Raw genomic sequence first — 20,994 nt, 5'->3', positions numbered from 1 at the left:
CGACAAAAATGATTTACATGAAACGGATTTATCGTTTATACGACATTCAAATTTAATAATACAATGCTATATGAAAGACTTACATGGAACATGTTCACTAAATGATTAAACTCAATCGAAATCCAATTTGCTATGGGTTGATTCTTTTGGGTATTGAAAGATTAAAACTTTAATAAATAAAGTCTAGATAGATATTTGACTAGTAGAATGCAGGTCAAGAAATGAGTTTACGTTAGTTAGGATTTTGCTTTTGCAAATACTTGGTTTTGCAAATGAGTTTATATCAAATTGTAATTTGGTTATAAAGCTCGTGATTAAAAATTATTGACCTAAAAGTAAAAACTACCCTCCATCACCACCAGTTTCACTTGAATAACCTCTTTTGGTTGGGCAAAATTTTACGAATTTTATTTTGTGCTTAAACAATTAGGAATATGAGCAGTCAATATTGCCAAATAAACGATAGATTGGAAAGGATTATTATTAGATTAAGTTGGGCAATATCGTCACGTGCATATTTATGAAGCAGATAAAATATAGGGAGTTTTAACGAAAAGCCCACGGTACTGTTCACTTTAACGAAAAACCATATTTTTACACTAAAAAGTCAAACCTGCTACTATTCACTTTACCCTTTATTTTGTCCTTATCATTAAAACTCAAAGTTTTCAAACCCTTTTCATTAGTTTTCCTTAAAATATATAATATACATAACATAATATCCCAATCCCCTACCAAGTGGCAAGTACCAAGTACCAAGTACCAACAACCCAACACACGCTAGTAGCCAAAACGTCGCTGTTTGACGTCTCATCACAACCGTCCAAATCAATCTCGTACAGCGATTGACTAAGTTTTGACATGTCCTAATTTTCCATAAAAATTTCAGTGCGCTTAAAACACATATTATACTCAGCGACGCTTTAAATACGCTAAAAAACCACTCCTAATTCCCACGGCCCACCCACCGTAACGGGTTAACGGTGTTTTGAACTTTAACGGCGGCTCCCACCCACTGTCACTGCTTGATCGGCTACAACCCGGCTCATTCTACAGCCGATACGTATTGCATGAACTCTCCATCGGATAGCAGCCCCGCCATCGTCTCGGGAGCCAGAACCACCTCCAAATCAACGCTCCCGTTGCCTTCCCTCCCAGGAAACGCCGATATCTTGCCGTCGAATTTGTTGGCCGCGCCGCTCCGCACGGCGAGAGGTTTGCCCCACCCGAAATCGTTGTTGTACATCGGGAATCGCGGCGAGCTGCCCATAGTGATCATCGCGCCGTCGAAGTTCCCCAGCGGGAAGAGCCTCGGCGCGCTCTCCCAATCCTCCACGCCGCGGCGAACGGTGGCGTCGTCGTGCGCCACCACATTCTTGTGAAGGAGCTCGGCTCCCCAGCGCAGATCTCGCGAAAGCAGATCGCCGGCGGTAGCGACGGTCGGGATGCTCTGTATCGCGTTCCCGAAGTAGTGCGAGTCCATCTTCGGCTGGAGGCGGTGGCGGCAGTTCACAGCCATGCGGAACGTCGTCGTTTTGGAATGGGGCAGATTCCTGACGCGTGTCACGGAACGCCAGAGCTGCGCGCTCAAAGATTGAAATGACGAAATCTCCGACGTTTTCGCGCCGTTATATGGAGGAACGGCTTTCCAGCTGTCATTGCACTGCTTCCCGAAAATCTCGGCCGATTCAGAAAGGCCGTTACCGTGATCGTTACCAAAACCGTTACAGTTATGTGTTGTTTTAAACAGAGTGTTATTGGCTCTGTTTTTCAGTTTGAGAATCGATTCTCTGCTGAAATGGAAGATTCGTTCTCTCAGCGGGTCGTTGCCGGAAAAGGTTACCTTAGGGCCGCCTTCGGGGAAGTGGAGCACCGCCGGCGAGTTGAAGACGGTGTCACGGGAAAAATCAGGAGATTTTGACATTTTCTTGGCGCCTCTGTTAATCTCGGCGAAGGTGTTGAAGAAGTGCCAGAAGGAGGTGCCGTCGACGACGGAGTGGTTGACCGTACATCCGATGAAGACGGCGTCGGCGAGCTCGGTGACCTGTACGGCGGCCAGAGGCCTGAAATGGCCGGTGTAGCTCAAAGTCCTTTCGTAGGCGAAGAACTTCCTGAAGCAATGTGGAACGTCGGCGTTGGGCCGCAAGATGGCGTCGACGGAGAGGGTCTTGGCTTTGGCATGGACGAAATTGACGCCGGCGTCGTTGCAGACTATGTGGACGCGGCCGTCGTCGTCGGTCTCGAAGCGGCCGGCGAGAGCGGGGAAGTGGGAGAGGGCGAGGGAGAGGGAGTGTTTGAGGGAGGGGAGGAGGTCGGCGAAGGAGCAGGACGGGGATTCGAGGAGGACGCCCTTCTGGATGTAGTGGCAGGAGAGCATAGGAAGATCAGAGACGGAGAGCTTCAGGGATTTGATTGTGGATTTCTGGTGGGGGTAAATTGTGCATTGCGAAATTACGGAAAAGAAGGAATCGGGGGAAGGCATGGTGAAACGGTGCGTTTTGATGGTGGGTCGACTGAGAAAGTTTGGGGGTTTGAATTGTGAGTTGCGATGCGAGGGAGTCAGGAGGGAGGGGGGTATATATAGTGGTGGGGAGGGTGGTTGGATGCATGAACTTGCCTCCTACTTCTTGTTGGACAATTGTAATTGAAAAAGAGCGGGGGCCAGGGAGATATGATGACGTGTCAATAAAGGGGAGGGGTAGTATACTATTGAAGATTGGGACAGATGGATGATGATCGTTAGTTTTGAGCAGTCATTACTCATTCGTCGCACTGGGTGTAAAACGACATTTGTTCAATCTTGAATATTTATGTTGTTGACTGCTGCTGCATATCTAGTTTTTGTTACGGATAATGTTAAGGTAAAATTTTAAATTAAATTTACAAAATTAAATGACGTGTCATCAAATGACCATCTTCAAATGAGATGTTAAATTTTAAACCTAAAATTTAAATTTGAAGGCTTACGTGACACTTTGACATCTTTTAAACTTTTAATATCCAATCGATATGTCAAATTTTAAACATAAAATAATAATTCATATGTATTTGCTTTGCATTGGGAATGAAAAGAAACAAAAGGATAATGGTTTAAACTTTAAATTAAACCAATAAAAAAATTAATAAAAAGCATTTAATAACTAATTAAAAAAAAATCTGAAGGTGCTGTCAAATTTGGCAGCAAGGGGAGAGATGTCAATCCATGTTATGCCACATCAGATTTGACTTCTCGGTTGAAAAACATTAATGCTGTCTTTTGTTACCGTTATTGCTGATTTGGACATTTTGACATCTCATTTGGAGATGCTCTAAATAAGCACGTTAATTGATATTTTATTAGTAATTCAATCACCTACAACCATTATGTTGCATATTTGGTTTAAAAATTTTGATCTCCTTTGTATTACTGTTAGTGTCCATAAGATAGATAAAATTTACCTAAAAAAAACTCAAAAGGGTAATGAAAAGGTAAAAATAAAAGAGTTCTACTATTCCACCTCTATGTCTTATTTCTCCATCAGCTTCAAATTAACTATTTTGCTTACCCTCTTGCAAAATGATTTTGAAAGACCTAAACAAAAAGGGATTTTGACAAAGTAAGACCTAAAAAAATATCTGTCTATAAATAATATAAATTTCATTTGAATATTAAATATAAAGAAAAAGTTTAGAAAAAAGGAGGGAGAATACTAACCCTGCCCAGATCGTCCCCTACTAACCTTCCATTCTTTTTCTTTTTCTTCCGTATCTACCAGGACCACCACTGCTCCCCGCCGTCCTCCACTTTTTTTCGTGCGAAGATAAAACTTACAGCTAGAAGACCCGTGACGAACCCACGAACTGTTACTTGCAGACTGGCCTCCTGCAGGTCCAAGAAGAGGCGACCCGCGCGAATCCTCCATATACACAACCGGACTGGAACGTCTAGCCTTCTCCATACCCCACATGCAACAGCTTCTCTCGTCCAAATCCAACCCACGACAACCTTCTCCAGCTGGGATCCAAAGGGAAATTTTCAAAAAACTATGAGATCTCAAGCTTTTCCATTGATATCACCGAAAAAAATTCCATTGATAAGGAGCACTAGGCCTAATTCATGATTTTTTTTATTCACAAATCATGAGCAGATTAAACAAAATAAATTTTTAATTATTATTTTCTTTTTTATTTATTGTTAAGAATTTAAAATATCAAGGTTATTTTTTAAATAATGGTGGTTGTAGAAATAGCATCTCATTGTTTCTGTTTTTAATGGTGGGTGACAAAATAAATAAGGTGGGGAGATAAGAAATGAGGGTGGGCATAATAGTTGTTGACCTTAAAAATTACCAAGCTTACGTGGTACGCAGGCCGAGTAATTAATGAGCCAACTACGTCATTCGGTTGTGTGCGGGGCGTGTCAACTTGACAGTCGAGCTCGGCCGATGAGTAAAATGAGTTGATGTTGCGTTGAGCATGCTGCTGAATTCTTGATCTTGCAACTGTGGCCTAGGAAGGAACACGTCTCAACCTTCGGGTTCTAGAGCCTAAAGACAAGGATGCTAGTTCTGCGAAGTTCAATATTAAATTCGACTTTCAATGTGCCGAATTGAGTAACTTGTAACATCTCACTTCGCCGAGAAGGCTAATGAGATGACCTCTACCAATAAGGATTCGAAAATCCTTCTCGACCGAGACTTGGATAGATAACCAATCGGCCTCGACGCAGTGTTGTTTATCCAAATTGAAGGAGCTCCGCGGTCTGCTGATTCTACGACTCCAGTGTTGTTTATCCCAACTAAAGATGTCGCTAGTTGTCTTCACAATGCTGTTTATCCAAACTGAAGATGTGTCGGCGAAAAAGAAAATAAAAATCTCAAGGTTGTTTAGAGGTTTCGCGTAGAGCGAGAATTTGTGCAGGACAATTTGTGTGTTGAATTAGAGGGGTTGAAATGTTACACGGTGTCTTGTATTTATAGGGACAAGTATGCGCTGATTGATAAGCTGATAAAGACTCCCAAGCTATTAAAACTCTTCCTCAGATAAGCCTTACTACTCCCAAGACTCTGAACTTGGTAAAAAATGCAACCAAATTCAAAATGTGTTTAGTCTTATCCCATCGAATCCCAATATAACATGCATGCTTAGATTTGAACAAATACTGTTCATTTAAACAGCCACCAATCGACCTGCACTGCTGTGGTTGGTTCTTTTTTTTGGAGATAATCACCACCAAATTCGCAGTACATAATTACATGGGAAGTAATCTTTCACACAACATGCATTGTGATTCCACCATCATTCATTTGACAACACCCATCACTACTCAAATAACCTAGCCTACCTAGGTTTCTTATCTCACCATTGTCCAAGACCATCAAATCACATGCTTATCACATCATCATAATTCCATGACCTTTAAACCTATCCATGCATGCATCCTAATCAAATGAATTTCAAATTCATTTTTACCTTCCAAGTGTCGTCAGACATCCCAAATCAATTCGAACTGTACTGCTTGCTTGGGATTGAATTCCCATCCTATATATCTGGTTTAAAAAGATGCAGATAATTTATATTAAAAGATAATTATTATGATAAAAACCATAATATTACCCTTTAACAATAACAAAATTATCTCCACTTTTCTAACTGACGATTGAGAACTATGCTCACTCAACGACCTTGATTGCACGGGCCGACGGTGTAAATTTGGGTCCAAACAATATTTTCAAGATAATTACTACGATTAAAATCAATAGTAATGCCAACAAAATTATCTTAACCGTCTAGAACCATACCCTCTTAACGACCTTGATACCACGGGCCGATAGTGTAAAATCGGGTCCAAACAATAGCGCTCAAATAAAAAAACCATAAACCTATTTGCCAAACCAAAGGGAAAAAAAATCGAACTTAATTGATAAGCATATATATCACTTAGTGCTACGATCTAATGATATTCTTCTTCACTTGTAAGTGAGAGGTCTTATGTTCAATTCTCATCCAAAGGCAAGTTTGAACCACATTATTACTAGCCCATTGTAAGGCTACGCCCACCCCCTCTCCCTTAACGTAGATAATATCGTTTGTTAAAAAAAAAAAATAGAAATTGGTATGCATATTCGGTAAAAAAAATCAAAAAATTCCAACTTAATTGGTAGGTACTTAATCAAAAGGTACAAAATAAAAAATAAAAATAAAAAATCGAAAAGGTACAGCATAATAGGTGAAGGAGATGATGCATAATAACTTTATTGGTTTATTCTTGTTACCCAATGCTTCTGAGTTCATATCTAATTTTCTAGAAACATTGATGCGTAATAACTTTCATGTCAATTATTTTGACCGAAAAATATATTAATAACAACTTTTCTTTCAAAGTTATTTACCTTAAAATTTTACATTATGGATTAAATTACCAATTGACTAGTATATTATATCTGCCATTTATCAAGTTCGAATTTCACTCATCGTAACTCGTAAGTAAGGTTCTAAAAAAACGCTAGACACTAGTTGGGCGGCGGCCAAGGCCTAGCCTAGGCGGACTAGACGGATATTTAATGTTGGCTTAAATGTCAAAATGGTCCATGTGTTATATATTAACAGAAATGCAGAAAGAGCATGTATCGAAGAAATGCAAAGAGAGAGAGAGAGAGAGAAAGTGATTGATTACATTGATACTGAATTAATTTTTACAACTATGAGAATACAATTTATATAGCCATCATGACTAGCTTGCAGTCTAAATTATTTAACTAACGAATTCGATAACAGCTATAACAACGTAGCCACATTCTTAACTGTCTAACTAACTATTGTTGAGCTGGAATGATATATTCAACACCCCCCTCAATCTCAACTGGGTTTCCCAGTTTGTGATTGAATGAATGCTTGAGAAATGCAGAATAATGAAATCCTTCTTGTCCATGTACTCCTAGCCCTGCTCCCATCATCAAGTAATCCTCTGTTCTTGGTGTTTAAAGGTGTCTTCATGCATTTGCATTATCAATTTCATACTCATCAATCAACTTCCCAAAGAATTTCAACCCCTCAAATTGATTTCTACAACGTTGTAGCTACTGTTTTCTTTGCGATAAAGTTTCCAATATTTCACAGTCAACATTCCTAGAAGACCTTCAATTTTCACAGATTCCACTGTATGTTCAGAATTTTGATTACTCTGACCAAATCCTTCTTCGTTCACAATCGAGAATGATCAAACAACAGCCTTTACAATCACATAAATCAAGAAACATACCCCTCTTCAGCAATCAGCCTTCAATGAAGAAAGGAACAAGAACTGCACTCCGGCAATCGGCCTTAATGGAGTTGCACACAATAACAACAAACAAAACTTTTCAAGAACATTACTCCGACTATCGGCCTTTAAGAAGTAACACACAATATCTGAGACAGAACTTTTCACTCCGGCTATCGGCCTTATGGAGGAAACAAATTGCATTCAACACACTCTTGGCAATCGTCCTTTTTCGAGTGCACAAATCTCAAACAACCAAGAACTAATCACGCAACAGAAATGAATGGATATTGGCCTTTGTATGAAAATGGCTATCGGCCTTAACAGATAAACTTGCATAGAAGAAACCCTATTGAAGAAACAAATTTTTCTTTTTACTGCAGCATTTAAGCAAACAGATAAAGTGCAGAATTTAGTAACAAAACCTGAGACTCGAGCTTGTGATCGGAAAACCCCATCGAAGAACCTCCACCAAACCACCATGAGCAGAAGATGATGGCCATCAAGGAACACACACGGCAATCTTTGTCATAGCAGATTCGCAACAACTAAAGAACAAGATTAGGAACCAAAACTTCTTCGGCAATCGGCCTTCAAAGAAGATTTCATACTCCGATAATCGGCTGAGACAACCCATCAAATAGCTAGAGTGCACAAATCTTTTCCCTGTTGAAATACCCGGATTCGAGCACCAAGAACAGCAAATCGTCCCACACAAACATAGCAACAACACACTATGCGGCGGAAGAACGAAGACAGAAAAATCACCAAGGATCGACCTCCGGCAATGATACCATATTAACAGAAATGCAGAAAAACACAGAAATGCAGAAATAGCATGTATCAAAGAAATGCAAAGAGAGAGAGAGATAAAGAAAGAAAGAAAGAAAGTGATTGATTACATTGATACTGAATTAATTTTTACAACTATGAGAATACAATTTATATAGCCATCATGACTAGCTTGCAACCTGAGCTATTTAACTAACTAATTCGATAACAGCTATAACCACGCAGCCACATTCTTAACTGTCTAACTAACTATTGTTGAGCTGGAATGATATATTCAACATTATAGCCATATGGTCAATTTAGTCTCTGTGTTTTTAATTTGGCCAATTTAGTCTTCGTGTTTATCTTTGTTAGCCAATTGAGGACATTTCATTTAATCTCTGTTAAAAAATTCATAAGAAAAATTATAAGAGATATAATTACTTTTTCTCTTTACAAAAAATGCAAATCAATGAGAAATATCACATATAAGAGAAAAAAAAACTTCAAATTTGAAAAATTATTATGGTTATGACATAGAAAAGAGAGGGAAGTAACGTTACAAAGAAAGTCGGAGAGTTGGGAGGAGAATAAATTTTCTTTTATTTTTAAATTTTATTAAATATTTTAAATCAAATAAATAATTATATAGCTAAGTTTATAATAATTTATGAATTTTTTTAACAAATATTAGATGGAAATATCCTTAATTGGCTCACGGAAATAAATACAATGACCAAATTGGCCAAATTGAAAACACATGGACTAAATTGATCCAATGACTAAAACACACGAACCATTATAACATTTAAACCTTTAATGTTTAAGTAACATGTAGATATAAATGTCTACTTATACTAAAAAAATACATAATTGTATAAGAGTAAATAAATTGCAAAATCAAATGACATATAGATTATAATGAATTAGAACATATTAAAAATATGGTGAACAAACATATAATGAGTGCTCCTCAAAGTATTTAACAAGTCTCTATGAATTTATTTAAAAATAAAAATAAAAATGAAAGTTATTAAGTTTTTGTTTGAATGAAAGCTACGGTCTAAACAGGTCTAGACATATTTCTTAATTTTCAAAACGCCTATAATTATTTAGGTTAGGCAGGGTTTTCTAGAATAGTAGTCGTAAGTTAGAGTAACACAAAACATCGTCCAATAAAATAGTTTGTTTATATTTTAGCACGCTTACATTGGATCACCAATTACTTAGTCATGCTTAATCAGATCACCAATTATTTGGTCATGACTCATAAGCTGCATGGTTTTTCAATTGATTTCATCAGAATATGGGTAAAGCGGGAGTGCGACATGTGCCAAGATCCTTCGGAATTGGGAATATTCACGCCTCGATTGAAAAGCATGCAGTTCCTCTGCCTCATTGAGTTTCGAGTAAGAAAAGTAATGTGGAGGTGAGACTCTTTTTAGACGAGAGAGGATCCTCACCGAATCTTCTCATCGTATATCGTGCATTATATAGTTAGTTTTTGTTAAATACTGTTTAATTTAATTTTAAATAAAAAATTTTACAATTATTTTTTATCTCACGATATACGATGAATGAATGTGATTTGTAGATCTCCGGAATCCTCATAAAAAGGATCCGACGAGGATCCTCACTACTTCTGGACTATTTATGTTTTTCATATAATATTTTATAATATTAATATAAGAATTATGATGAAATTGTGAGATAATAAAAAGTTGATAGAAAATACCCCTATGAAAGAATCTCTTTTAGTTCTTGCTACATAGAGTCATGCTTGGATCACTCCCTCTCAATCCCTCTTAAATGTGGATAAGGTTGGGGAGAGTTAGATATTTTTTTGGTTTAGGATCTAATTAGTAGTTCAAATCGACCATGTCAATAAGTAATGATTTGGACAAAATGTTGCCAGTCTGATCGATTTAGGTTGGTTTGGCATATGGAGATTCTCGATTTCGACAATTTTTTTGCTTTCATTGGAAGGTTTGGAACTTGCGCTTAAGCCTATTTCCACTCATCATCCTACAGTTATCGGCACCGTTGGGCTAACCTCATTGACTGTTTGTTGCTTTGGGTTTACTCGACAATCATTTTCTAATTATTTTCTTATCGTTTTCAAGAAGAAAATTAGTAGGCCAAATCACTTCATTATTTGGTTCAACTGTCAGAACATAGATATAAAATACAAAATAACGAACCAATAATTGTCATACCAAATCGAAATATAGGTATCGGATCATTCTCAATTTTCAAACATTGACTATTGAATCGAATGAATTGAAAAATATCAAATGCAGAAATTAATTAATGATGGGTGGGCGATAAAAAAAATTGTGTGAATATCATCACCCTTGAATATTTCTCCGCCACAATTATCTACGCCTACGTATAAACCCACGTTGCATGTCGCCCACTGTCGCTAGTAAATATGCTTTTAGTAGTTAATAGTTGCAATCTAGCATCTCTTTTAGAAACTTGTCGATTGGATGAAACGAGGAGATATATCCTTCCATCTGAACAAACACACCGATAAGAAGTACACATATTTCTGATAGATACAGATTAAACACACCAGGAACATGTTCAGTATGTCCCTCGAACTGTTAATCAAGTAGCAAATCGGATCGCTCGGTGTAGCTTACAGGTTCGAGGTCTCTCCTTCTGTCAGGACGCTGGCCCGTCATGGCTTATGGAGTGTTTTTCCGATATGATAATGTAATAGTTGAGTGATTTTTTTTTACAACGGAGCGGATAACGTTCGTGGGCTAAATAATTAGTTAGTAGGGGAAAAGAGAATTAGTGGGATAGAGTTTGCATCAGAGTGCGTAGGCATAAATATTTTTTTCCGTTACTATGGTAAAACGACATTTGCTTAGTCTAGTAAGTTATCTTGGCATGTGTTGCTCTGTTTTTTTGTTCTGAATTTCTCTCATGTGGTTTATTCGCACGAGATTTTTCTACAGTTAACTTGGTTAACGTTCTAAAGTAATGAATTTCTATTCTCACTCCAATTAAACACACTTATAAGACTACCGAATTAGAGGTCTGCTAGGGTTTTGATATGTTATGAACAGAATTGCCATCACACCACTGCTAGGGTTTTGACGTGGCTTATACATCCTCACACCCAAACTTTTAAGTACATCAAGTACTTAATATTAGTTTCACGCGTGCAAAACCATTTTTGCTTCTTCTCGGAAAGCCAGTTTTGTCATCTAATTACAATTAGGTAAGTACATGCGCAGGCTCTTTCTTTTCTAAGCACTGCAGCCCATTTCGTTTACGCTTGCTCAATTTGCGTTCAATAATTTGTCACCCAACAATCTTTGTTTTGTTCTGTTTAGGAAATTAACTACTTTCTATACCCTGAAAAAAGAAGAAGACGAAAGAAAAAGTACCGAAACCACTGCTTTACGCATCATATAAACATGTGTAACACATAAAGAAACTTTTGAGTCTTTGATGGACTCCATTGAAATTTAAAAGGATAGTGTTTACTACCTAGGAATATAAAAGAAGGATAAGCTACAATAACTATATTTTGACATTTAATTTGTTGAGATGATCATTTTCAGTAACGGCGACACAACAATGATATGATGACAATACAACAATGAAATTTTTTTTTTGGACTGTCACATCAGCACATTGTAACTCTATGTTATCAAGTCCATTTACATTATAACATATGTATATTTATTTATTAAATATATACCCTTTATTAATGAAGTATCAACAATATCGTCTAAGCATGATGTAACACATGAATGAATAATATTATATAACAATAAGACTGTCACAATAAAAGTTTTATGTCGATAGAGCTATAAATCTTTACGGAAAGAGAGAGAGAGAAAGAAAAATGAATACTTAAGATTTTTTGTGTTCAACAATGTTTAACTTATAAAGTTGATTAATTAGTGGTGAAGATCATCCACATATAATTCGATATGCAAATTAATATTAAGTGCGCTGGGACATATCCAAAACAAAATCTAATGGAGTGATCAAACATGTCAAGCTAACTTAGACGGATAACAGGAGCCATGAAAGAAACGATAAGTACCGATGAAAGTGTAATCTGGTACCTCTGCAGCCACTTTGATTTTTGTAAATTATCTTGTTCAATTAACTAAGAAATGGGGGGCCAATAATTTCAACTCTCTTCCACCATGGATAGGACATCTGAAAAGCATGTTCGAGTGGCCAACAAAAAATTGACAAAAAAAAAAAAAAAACCAAGTGACCAACCATGTATATGGCAATCTCAAAAGCGTGTCCTGGTTCTATTGGCTGTGTTCATGTATTATGCCCGGACTTTAATCGATATGTTGTTGGCCAAAGTAAAGTACATAGTCAAATCCATCTGCCCTTTTCTCATTAGATCCTAACTGATCAAAACCACAATAAAACAACTGAGACCGGGCTACTCGATTGTTTCCTTGAAATGAAACCATATTCTGATGTTCATGAATCTTGAGGGTTTTGGACCACCCAACACTTACACTAACCAATAGTTAACTTTTCTCCCATTTCTCCCACTACCACTTTGATCTTTTGGTCAAATGTAAGTTTATTGTTCAATGAATGGAAAGATGGAGAACTCAAATTTGAGACATTCTTCTAATACTGAGAATATGATACTGCTAACTTAAGAACTAATTCATACTGAAAAAACTTTGAGTAACTGCTTGTTATTGATAGCACCGTTAGATTATCTTCCTTTGTAAATATTAAATACAATTGTCTATATATATACCTGTAATAATTTTTCACTGTTGATGCATTTTAATGAACACTACACACATCAACATGTACATATAATGAAAATGAGATTCGACAGTAATGAAGTCAATAAATATAGTGCAGTTAGGGGGGGTAAATGAGTCGAGCCAAGTCGAATTCCAAGGTGCTCAAGCTTGGCTCATTTGTATGAGCTTTTAATTGGCTTTGCTCAGCTCATTCTTAAAAAAAAACTCGAGTTTATGTTTAGTTTGACTTATTTTTCACTAAGACCTACTAAAATAAACATAATAACAAACTAGCTGAACACGAGTCAGAACTCGAACCATTCGAGTCAATTTAACAGCCCTAAGTGCAGTTAATTTAGAGAGTATATAAACCCTAGATTAAAAAAAAAGTAGATTGTTCGAATATAGTCACTCCATGTCCTCTCATCTCATCAACATGCGTAAAGCCACTTGGGAGCAAAGATATTGAGGATCTGAACCTCATTACCTTACTAGGAGAGAGGACGAAAGACGACAAGAGCCAAAGGAAAAAAGATCAACTACTTTTCTTTGAAAGAAATGAATGTTGATATTGTTTAATCGTGTGCTTTTGACAAGATGCTAACTTCCCCACTAATACTAGTCTTTCTGTGATTCCAAACATGTTTTGGTGGTAATACCCATTTAATTAATAGAATCCCAATGATTAGTTGGACATTGGTGCATGAACGTAATCACATTAAGAATAAGAATCCGGTATCTTGACTACTGCTGCAACGATACTAATCCAAATGATTAGCCCACATACTTTCCTAGTTGTGAGTCTTTTGCTAGTAATGAGTGGGCCTTAGGATTAAAATACAATTAACTTTTGCAAATAACTCGAGAGGAAGAAAGATATTTTAATATCGAGCAATATGTTCTTTAATCAAACTTATGTTATATTGTGTTATAAATCAAAGGGAACATAAAAGAAAGTATTGAACACTTGTTTCCTACTAATTTAACCAAACAAAAAGGAAGGATTATATACATTGTCAGGACACAACATGGATGGTGCGTCTTACAACTATCATATAACATAGAAAAATACAAAATTGTAAATACAAAGACGCTGAAACCCTACGGATATATGTTAAATAATAATAATTAACCTAATTGCTAACTTTTTTGGAAAAGGGTCCTCTCCGGATTGTCTTTGTGGGGATCCGGGGAATCAATCAATCACGACCGCTCATCATACATTATGTAGTCAGAAATCATTTAAAATTTAAAATTTAAAATTGAATATAAATAGTATCTAACGAAAACTGACCGGACGATTTACGATGAACGGCCGTGATTGATGGATCCGGAGAGGATCCTTTTCTGCTGAAATCCACAAGTTCTTACATAAATAAATTATGTGTGTGATTCAAATTTACAATTGACAATATTATGTTCATATTGACAGTTCTGCGTATAATTCTAGGATGGCATCCTATTACATTATCAACTTCTTAGGTTTCAATGATATTTATGTCTTTTAGACCCAAAAAAGAAGGGAATTTTAACGAAAAGCTTCCGGTATTGTTCACTTTAACGAAAAACCACATTTTTATACTAAAAAGTCAATCCTGGTACTATTCACTTTCTCATTTATTTTATTCTTATCGTTAAAACTCAAAATTTTCAAATTCTTTTCATTAGTTTTTCTAAAAAAGAAATCATTGGTTTTTGGTCACAGACAGGCTGACCAACCATATTCCATTTCCAACAACTTAGGTGAGCGAGAAGCTGGTACAAGTACACCCTCTTTCACTCTCTGTGTGTGCTTATTTTTCGTGGTACGTAGGATTTTGCCATGATTAGATTAGATGCAATGTCTACATGGGAAGTTCAACACCTCATGACAACAAGAAGTTGGCAAAAGCATTATATATATACATAGACTTAGTTGAGCACTTGTGCATTATGCGCAACCGATTCTTGGCAACTTTGATGGCTTGAGCTCTTAGCGTTTTATGTTTTGTTTCTACACGTAAAAACAAGACCACCTGGGCCATAGCAAGTCTGGCAAACACATAAGCCTCTTTTGGCTCTAATTGGCCGCAGTGTCAAAATCAAGTCACGCACAACTGTCCTTTGTTTGTAGGTTAAAGAATAAAGTTATTTTTTCTTAAAAAAAAAATAAAAAAAAAAGAATAAAGTTATTTTAAAGAAAAATTAATGAAAAAGGCTTGAAAATTTTGAATTTTAATGATAAGTACAAAATAAAGAGTAAAGTGAATAGTACCATGTTTGACTTTTTAGTGTAAAAATGTGGTTTTTTATTAAAATAAACAGTACTGTGGACTTTTCGTTAAAACTTCCTTATTTTAAATATAATAAAGTTAAAAGAAAAAAAAGTAACATTTAATCCAGAAAAATAATTAGAGAATCAATGATTTATGGTTTAATGGGTTATTTTTCGTTGTTTCAACTAGTATTAGAAGAGGAGTTTATCCTATTCTAATGGAAAACGACCATGGGAGATACAGTTAAACCTCACATTAACGTTGATAATTGGAGGAAGGGTATTTAAGATACACCAATGTTAATCACTGGTTGTTGTAGACAGTCTTTTGTTGAGAAGGGATGTGTTGTGGAGGAGTTTCCTGCAGCGAATGTCGTCAGTATGATTTTGAGGATATTGAAGATATTAAGGTTAGTGCTTCTTTTAGGGGAAGTTTGCATACTGAAAATTTTAGCGACTGGACGGCTGACAAACAATATCTTTATATATAAAGCCAACGACAACCCCTATTAGGGTCACAAGTTTCAACAATTTTTTTTGAACAAAAATACCCTCAAAACAAAAAATTTCAAAAGCAATCCAAAATAATGCAGGGGTATTTTTGTCATTTTAACAGTGTTTTTTTAATAATTAATTTTTTTTCTACAGTTTTCTTTATTTTTTATTTTTTATAAATTAGTACCTCATAATATGCTAATAATAATGTGATTCAATCAGTTGTTTATTAAATATTATTTTCTCTATTTTTAAACATGTTAAAAACATCTTAAGAGGCGTGTAATGCAGGTAATAAAAAAATCTTTCACACGCACATAATAATGTGATTAAATTAGTTGTCAAATGATTGTTTTTTTTTTTTTGAACAAATGATATTATCTATACTAAGGGGGAGGGGGCTGGGCTTAGTCTCACAACAAGCTAGCAATAATGTAATTCAATAAGTTGTTTATTAAATATTATTTTCTTTATTTTTAATGTAAATTCAATAGAATGTAGATGGAAATTGAAATATCGATTTTATTATGTGAATTCAGCTGCTTTGATAGGTTTGTGAGGGGTTTTTTCTATCATGATCTAAGATTATTCATTTACTTCAAATATTTGACTTTTCTTTTGTCAATTTACGCATATAAATACATTAAAACGTATAAATTACGCGTAGTACGTCGTGATTCAAAAAATGTCTCATGCACGTACTTTGATATCATCAAAGTCGCATAAATAATACGGTAAAGATGATTACATCTAGACTATTAGGAAGTGCATTTTCGTGATGAAATTATCTACAAAAAGCCGGAGAAAGACAAGTCAATTTAAAAATCAAAGAATGGCAAATGATGAAATGAGTTCTCATGAATCGTTATTTTCTTTCATGTCACTTTATGTGCAACTATTTTGATGATGGTGTAACATATATACAGAAGATAATAAATAAGCTGTTGAGTTTACTATTGAGTTTTCACATCACTTAGCTTTTGAATTGAAGAAAATTTTAAAGCATCTAAAGACCATCTCCAATAGTTGGGCTAAAAACCAAATTTTTTAGCCCGGAAAATTTAGTTTTTAGCCTAGAAACAGCTTTTCTGCTCTAACCGTTCTGGCATAAAATTTTAGTCCGAGATTATTAAAGAATGAACTTAGGCTATTTTTTCTTAAATTAAATTAAAAAAAAAATATGTAAACTATTGTAAATTAATTTTATGAACATTTTAATAAAAAAAAATTTAAATTCCGATAAATATTGAAAAATCACTAAATTTTCCACAAAGCAAGCCTTCAACTTTCACCAATCTTTCAACCATAGGCTAACTTTCAATTCACCAATTTTTTTTTAATTATTTTAGCCGTTGGATTCAAATTTGGGCTGTTAGATCTTTTTTTTTACCGTTATATTTGATTATATTCGATCTCAGCTGTTGGATTCAATAATATATAAATATAAAAACAAAAAAAATTGAAACTAGGCCGTTGGATTAACCAACGGCCTGATGATCACGACCGTCGGATGCAAAGAGCCGTTGGATGCAAGGCGAAACATGGCCGACAGGCCCACGTGGGTGGGTCCCTTGCGGTCGGAAGGCTTGCGCGTTAGGCCCGTTGGGGGTTGGGTTGGGCTGCATTTGGCGCCCAAACGTTGAAAATCAAACATTTCGGTGGGGCCCACACCGACTTTTGGGCTAAATTTTGGGCGGAATCTTCAATCTGGCCTCACTTCCCCATTTAGCTTTTAGTCCAAAGTTTCCCCTTGGGTTGGATTGAGTTTGGGGGGAAATTTTGGGAGAAAATTTAGCCCATAGCCCACCATTGGAGTGAGTCTAAAGAACATATTTGAGAAGCCGATTTCGATTAAACTTAAGAATTTTCTAAAGAAAATGTTCTGGATACTTTATAGGGATTCATATGAATTAGAGTTTTTATGTTTTTTATTCAAGTCAATTTATGTCTCTGCATTTATGAGTCAAGATCATTCACCATTTTACCGGTTAAACTTGAGAGTTTTCTCTATTTTTTTGGTGATTTTCAAATTATGGATATATTCCAGTTGACGCTCTTGAATTCAACCTTTGTCGACCTGTTTTAGATGCATTATCTGCTGCGTTAGTTACAAATACGTACTAGAAACAAAGTCATAAAATACAGTATCGGTAAGGATGTGAAGGTAAAAGAGTCTTACATCGATGAAAGGAGAAATCTTGCAAGGGATTATGAGTGTTGGTTACTCATTATATTGTCAATTTGTTTTATGGTAGAACCTCAACTTTCTTTAGAGTATCAAAGTAGGTTAGCCCACATGCGAAGCCCAATGACCATAAGTGTTTCACGTCATCCAATTCGTATTGTTCACGTGTTTGATTTAAAAGTTCGTGACATATGAACGGACGTGTGAAGATGTGAAGATAAAAAGAATCATTCGATATCCGAACAGATGTTACCGAAAAGAAACAACTTCATGGAGAACGTGATGGATGGAATTGGATGGTGAAGTAGGAATGGTCCACTGGCGCAGATGAATTGAACAACGTCCTATTAAGGTCTTATCTGAATTGTCTCCCAATACATTCATGTAATCTGGTCGTTGAAAAGATATTTGAAGAGAGATGATGGCGAAATACTTGTTCTTTTTTCCATGTTCACCTCTTGCTGATGATTGGAATTAGTCAAAATAGGAAGGAAAATTAAGATCAGTCAATGTTTTAGTGCTTAGTGTACGTACGTCCGTGGGAACTGGGGAGTGTCACTGAGGAATTGACAAGTAAGCTCGCGAGGGTTAGGGTTTAGGGTCTGCATCACATTTTTGACTAAAGGTCTTTGCATATATACATCTCCTATCAACCATAAAATTTGAAATCTTTTGTTTTGTTGTCGTAAAGTGGGGTTTTTTTATGAATGAGAAAATATTAAACGTGAAAACAACTTGAAATGACTTTTGATTTTTAGTTTCATTTTATATGTATTTCCTTATACATTTCTTATATATTTATCACGCCAATTTTATTCTATCTCTTATTTAATTTTTTTTAAAAGAATATTATTAACTGGATTCTAATGAAAAATATCAAGAAAAGGCCAAAAATAAAAGTTTAGGACAAATTCAGAATTCTCTAATAACTTTATAAACTTCAAAATACTTTAATTTTTTTTACCGTGATGAAGTATTTATTACAGTACAAATGAACAATAATAGGAAATAAATCACAACAAACCTTACCGCACAATGACAACAAAAAATAAAACCTAAATCTTAATAGAATAACACAAAACGAAATCTTCAAGTAATAAAAACTTCCTTTTTTCTATATTTTGCAACAAAAAAAACAAAGGAAAATTAATGAAAAGGGCTTGAAAACTTTGAGTTTTAATGATAAGGACAAAATAAAGGGTAAAGTGAATAGTACCAGGATTGACTTTTTAGTGTAAAAATGTGATTTTTCGTTAAAATGAACAGTACCGGATGCTTTTCATTAAAGTTCCCAAAAAACAAATGGCAAATTTTCCTTATGGTTCATATTGGATTGGGCAAATTTTCACTTCATTTCACTTGTCCACCAAACGGATCAAATCAAGTAACAAAGATTCAAAATATGGGCTGGACTCAGGATGCAAATATGAGAATTCAACTTTAGGATTTTGGGTCAAGATGGAGAATGGGTCAAATCAATGAATGGAAAATCCAATCCGTACTGGTTCTTTCGTTCCATATTCATGTGGGAATAAAATTATATTTCTTGGGTTCCAAGTCAAATTTCTTGGAAGGGTTGACATTGATACAAAGTCAGCTCCAATTTTAATCATACAACTAGTCTATCTTAGTCCTTTTTATCTATAATTAAAGAATAGCTTTATATTCCTTTAGAAATATTTCACTTCTTAATTGAGAATAGTTGGGTTAGATTAGAAATGATATATATCTATTATTCATATTCATAAGGATTTTACAAATTCGTTCAAATACAGTTGATCTTAACTTGAGCAATTAATAGCATTACGTGATTGTGAGATGTTCATACTGAAATATATCTTTTATCTCGCAAGAGTAGTAAGGACCTAGATTCTTTGTTAATCAATGATAACACCAACAACCCCTGTGCATGCAAAAGTTTACCAAATCCTCTTGTTCTTGTTTCCATATAATTTTTTTTTGCTTTTGGTATATATATCATCATGTGCCTCAACTTGCAATAATGAAGTCTATAACAGTATGAAACATTTTAAGTGTGATGGTCACATTGTCATATGATGTTACTAATTTATGTGTCATAATATAGGAAGATGATATTGTTAACTAATAATATGAGTGAATTGATACCACCAAACGAGGTGTATGTGCTATTGCCTTTTTTCCCCTTTCCACTCTAATAAAGTAGCAACCCCTTTCACAAGCAAGAGCATGCATTTTAGAAGAAACACAAGTTATGTACTTCTTACAAGAAGCACTTTAAATGTTTTTTTTTTTAGGATTTACTTGCATTTTTACTAACGATTTCCAAAAACATTTTCAGTCAATTTAAAAACACTTCCAAACACATCCTTAAACGGTGGTATATATGCACAAGAATTAGGAGCAACCTTCACAAATAGAAGGAAAAGATAGGGTTTTGAACCAAGTAATGGAAAACATGACAAGGAATTGCACCTCTCACCACATTACCCACGCAGCTCAAAACGGATGAATAACACATACCACCTGAAATAATCAACTTTTGCTGTGTGTTGCTATTTCCCAAAAGCTGCAAGCCACTCTTATTTTAGTTATATTACTATATCTTTCCTTGTTGCAAAGTTATTAAAACATGTTTAATTTGTTTGGATGCCAAATGTGCAACTTAATTTAATTAGGTTCATATTCTTCATTTTGCTACTACATTGATTAAAACCCTATTCATTTTTAATTTTTGATCAAGGTCCTTGGGTATTAATAACATCATTAATTATTTGAATAATAAAATATTTTTATTTTTAAATATATTCTTTTAGTGTTTAAAATGTTACACTTAGTGCATCTATATTTATGGCTAAATTTTTTTATCATATATTTTTATTTTTAGTTTGTACCTATATATTAGTTTCTTTTTGTACCCATATTTTTTAAAGTTTTATTTGTATTTGTACCCATGTGTTTACCATCACTTAACATTTGTATATTTAATCAATGATAGAAAAACTACATATGGTATATTTATGTTTTATGTCTAAACTTTGTATCATATATTTATATTTTTAGTTTGTACCCACTTTTAATTTGCAATATTTTTTTTTTAAATTTGTAGTATTTTCTTTTTAGTTTTAATTTGTACCCATATATTAATTTCTTTTAGCGCCCATATTTTTTAAAAATTCATTTGTATTCATAATTTTTTAATCTTTTATTTGTACCCTAATTTATTTATATTGTACCCATTATTCTTTATTAATGTACCACGTTGTTATATGTGAAATGACACACCCCGATCCTAGAATCAAGGCGTGCTGGCCGT

At 34.9% G+C, this 20,994-nt stretch overlaps 1 protein-coding gene across 1 annotated transcript; it reads right to left on the bottom strand.

The window, feature by feature from the left end:
• Nucleotides 1-456: 456 nt before the first annotated feature.
• On the bottom strand, nt 457-2,570 carry LOC126619639 (BAHD acyltransferase DCR-like). The gene has a single exon (XM_050288056.1). It carries the CDS (start codon nt 2,480-2,482, stop codon nt 1,046-1,048), a length of 1,437 nt encoding a protein of 478 aa, XP_050144013.1. The 5' UTR covers nt 2,483-2,570; the 3' UTR covers nt 457-1,045.
• Nucleotides 2,571-20,994: the final 18,424 nt, after the last annotated feature.

The sequence above is a fragment of the Malus sylvestris genome, chromosome 4, assembly GCF_916048215.2.
Source record: "Malus sylvestris chromosome 4, drMalSylv7.2, whole genome shotgun sequence".
NCBI classification, from domain to species: domain Eukaryota; kingdom Viridiplantae; phylum Streptophyta; class Magnoliopsida; order Rosales; family Rosaceae; genus Malus; species Malus sylvestris.
The sequence above is the reverse complement of the archived record's forward strand: the minus strand, read 5'-3'. Positions and strand labels throughout refer to the sequence as shown.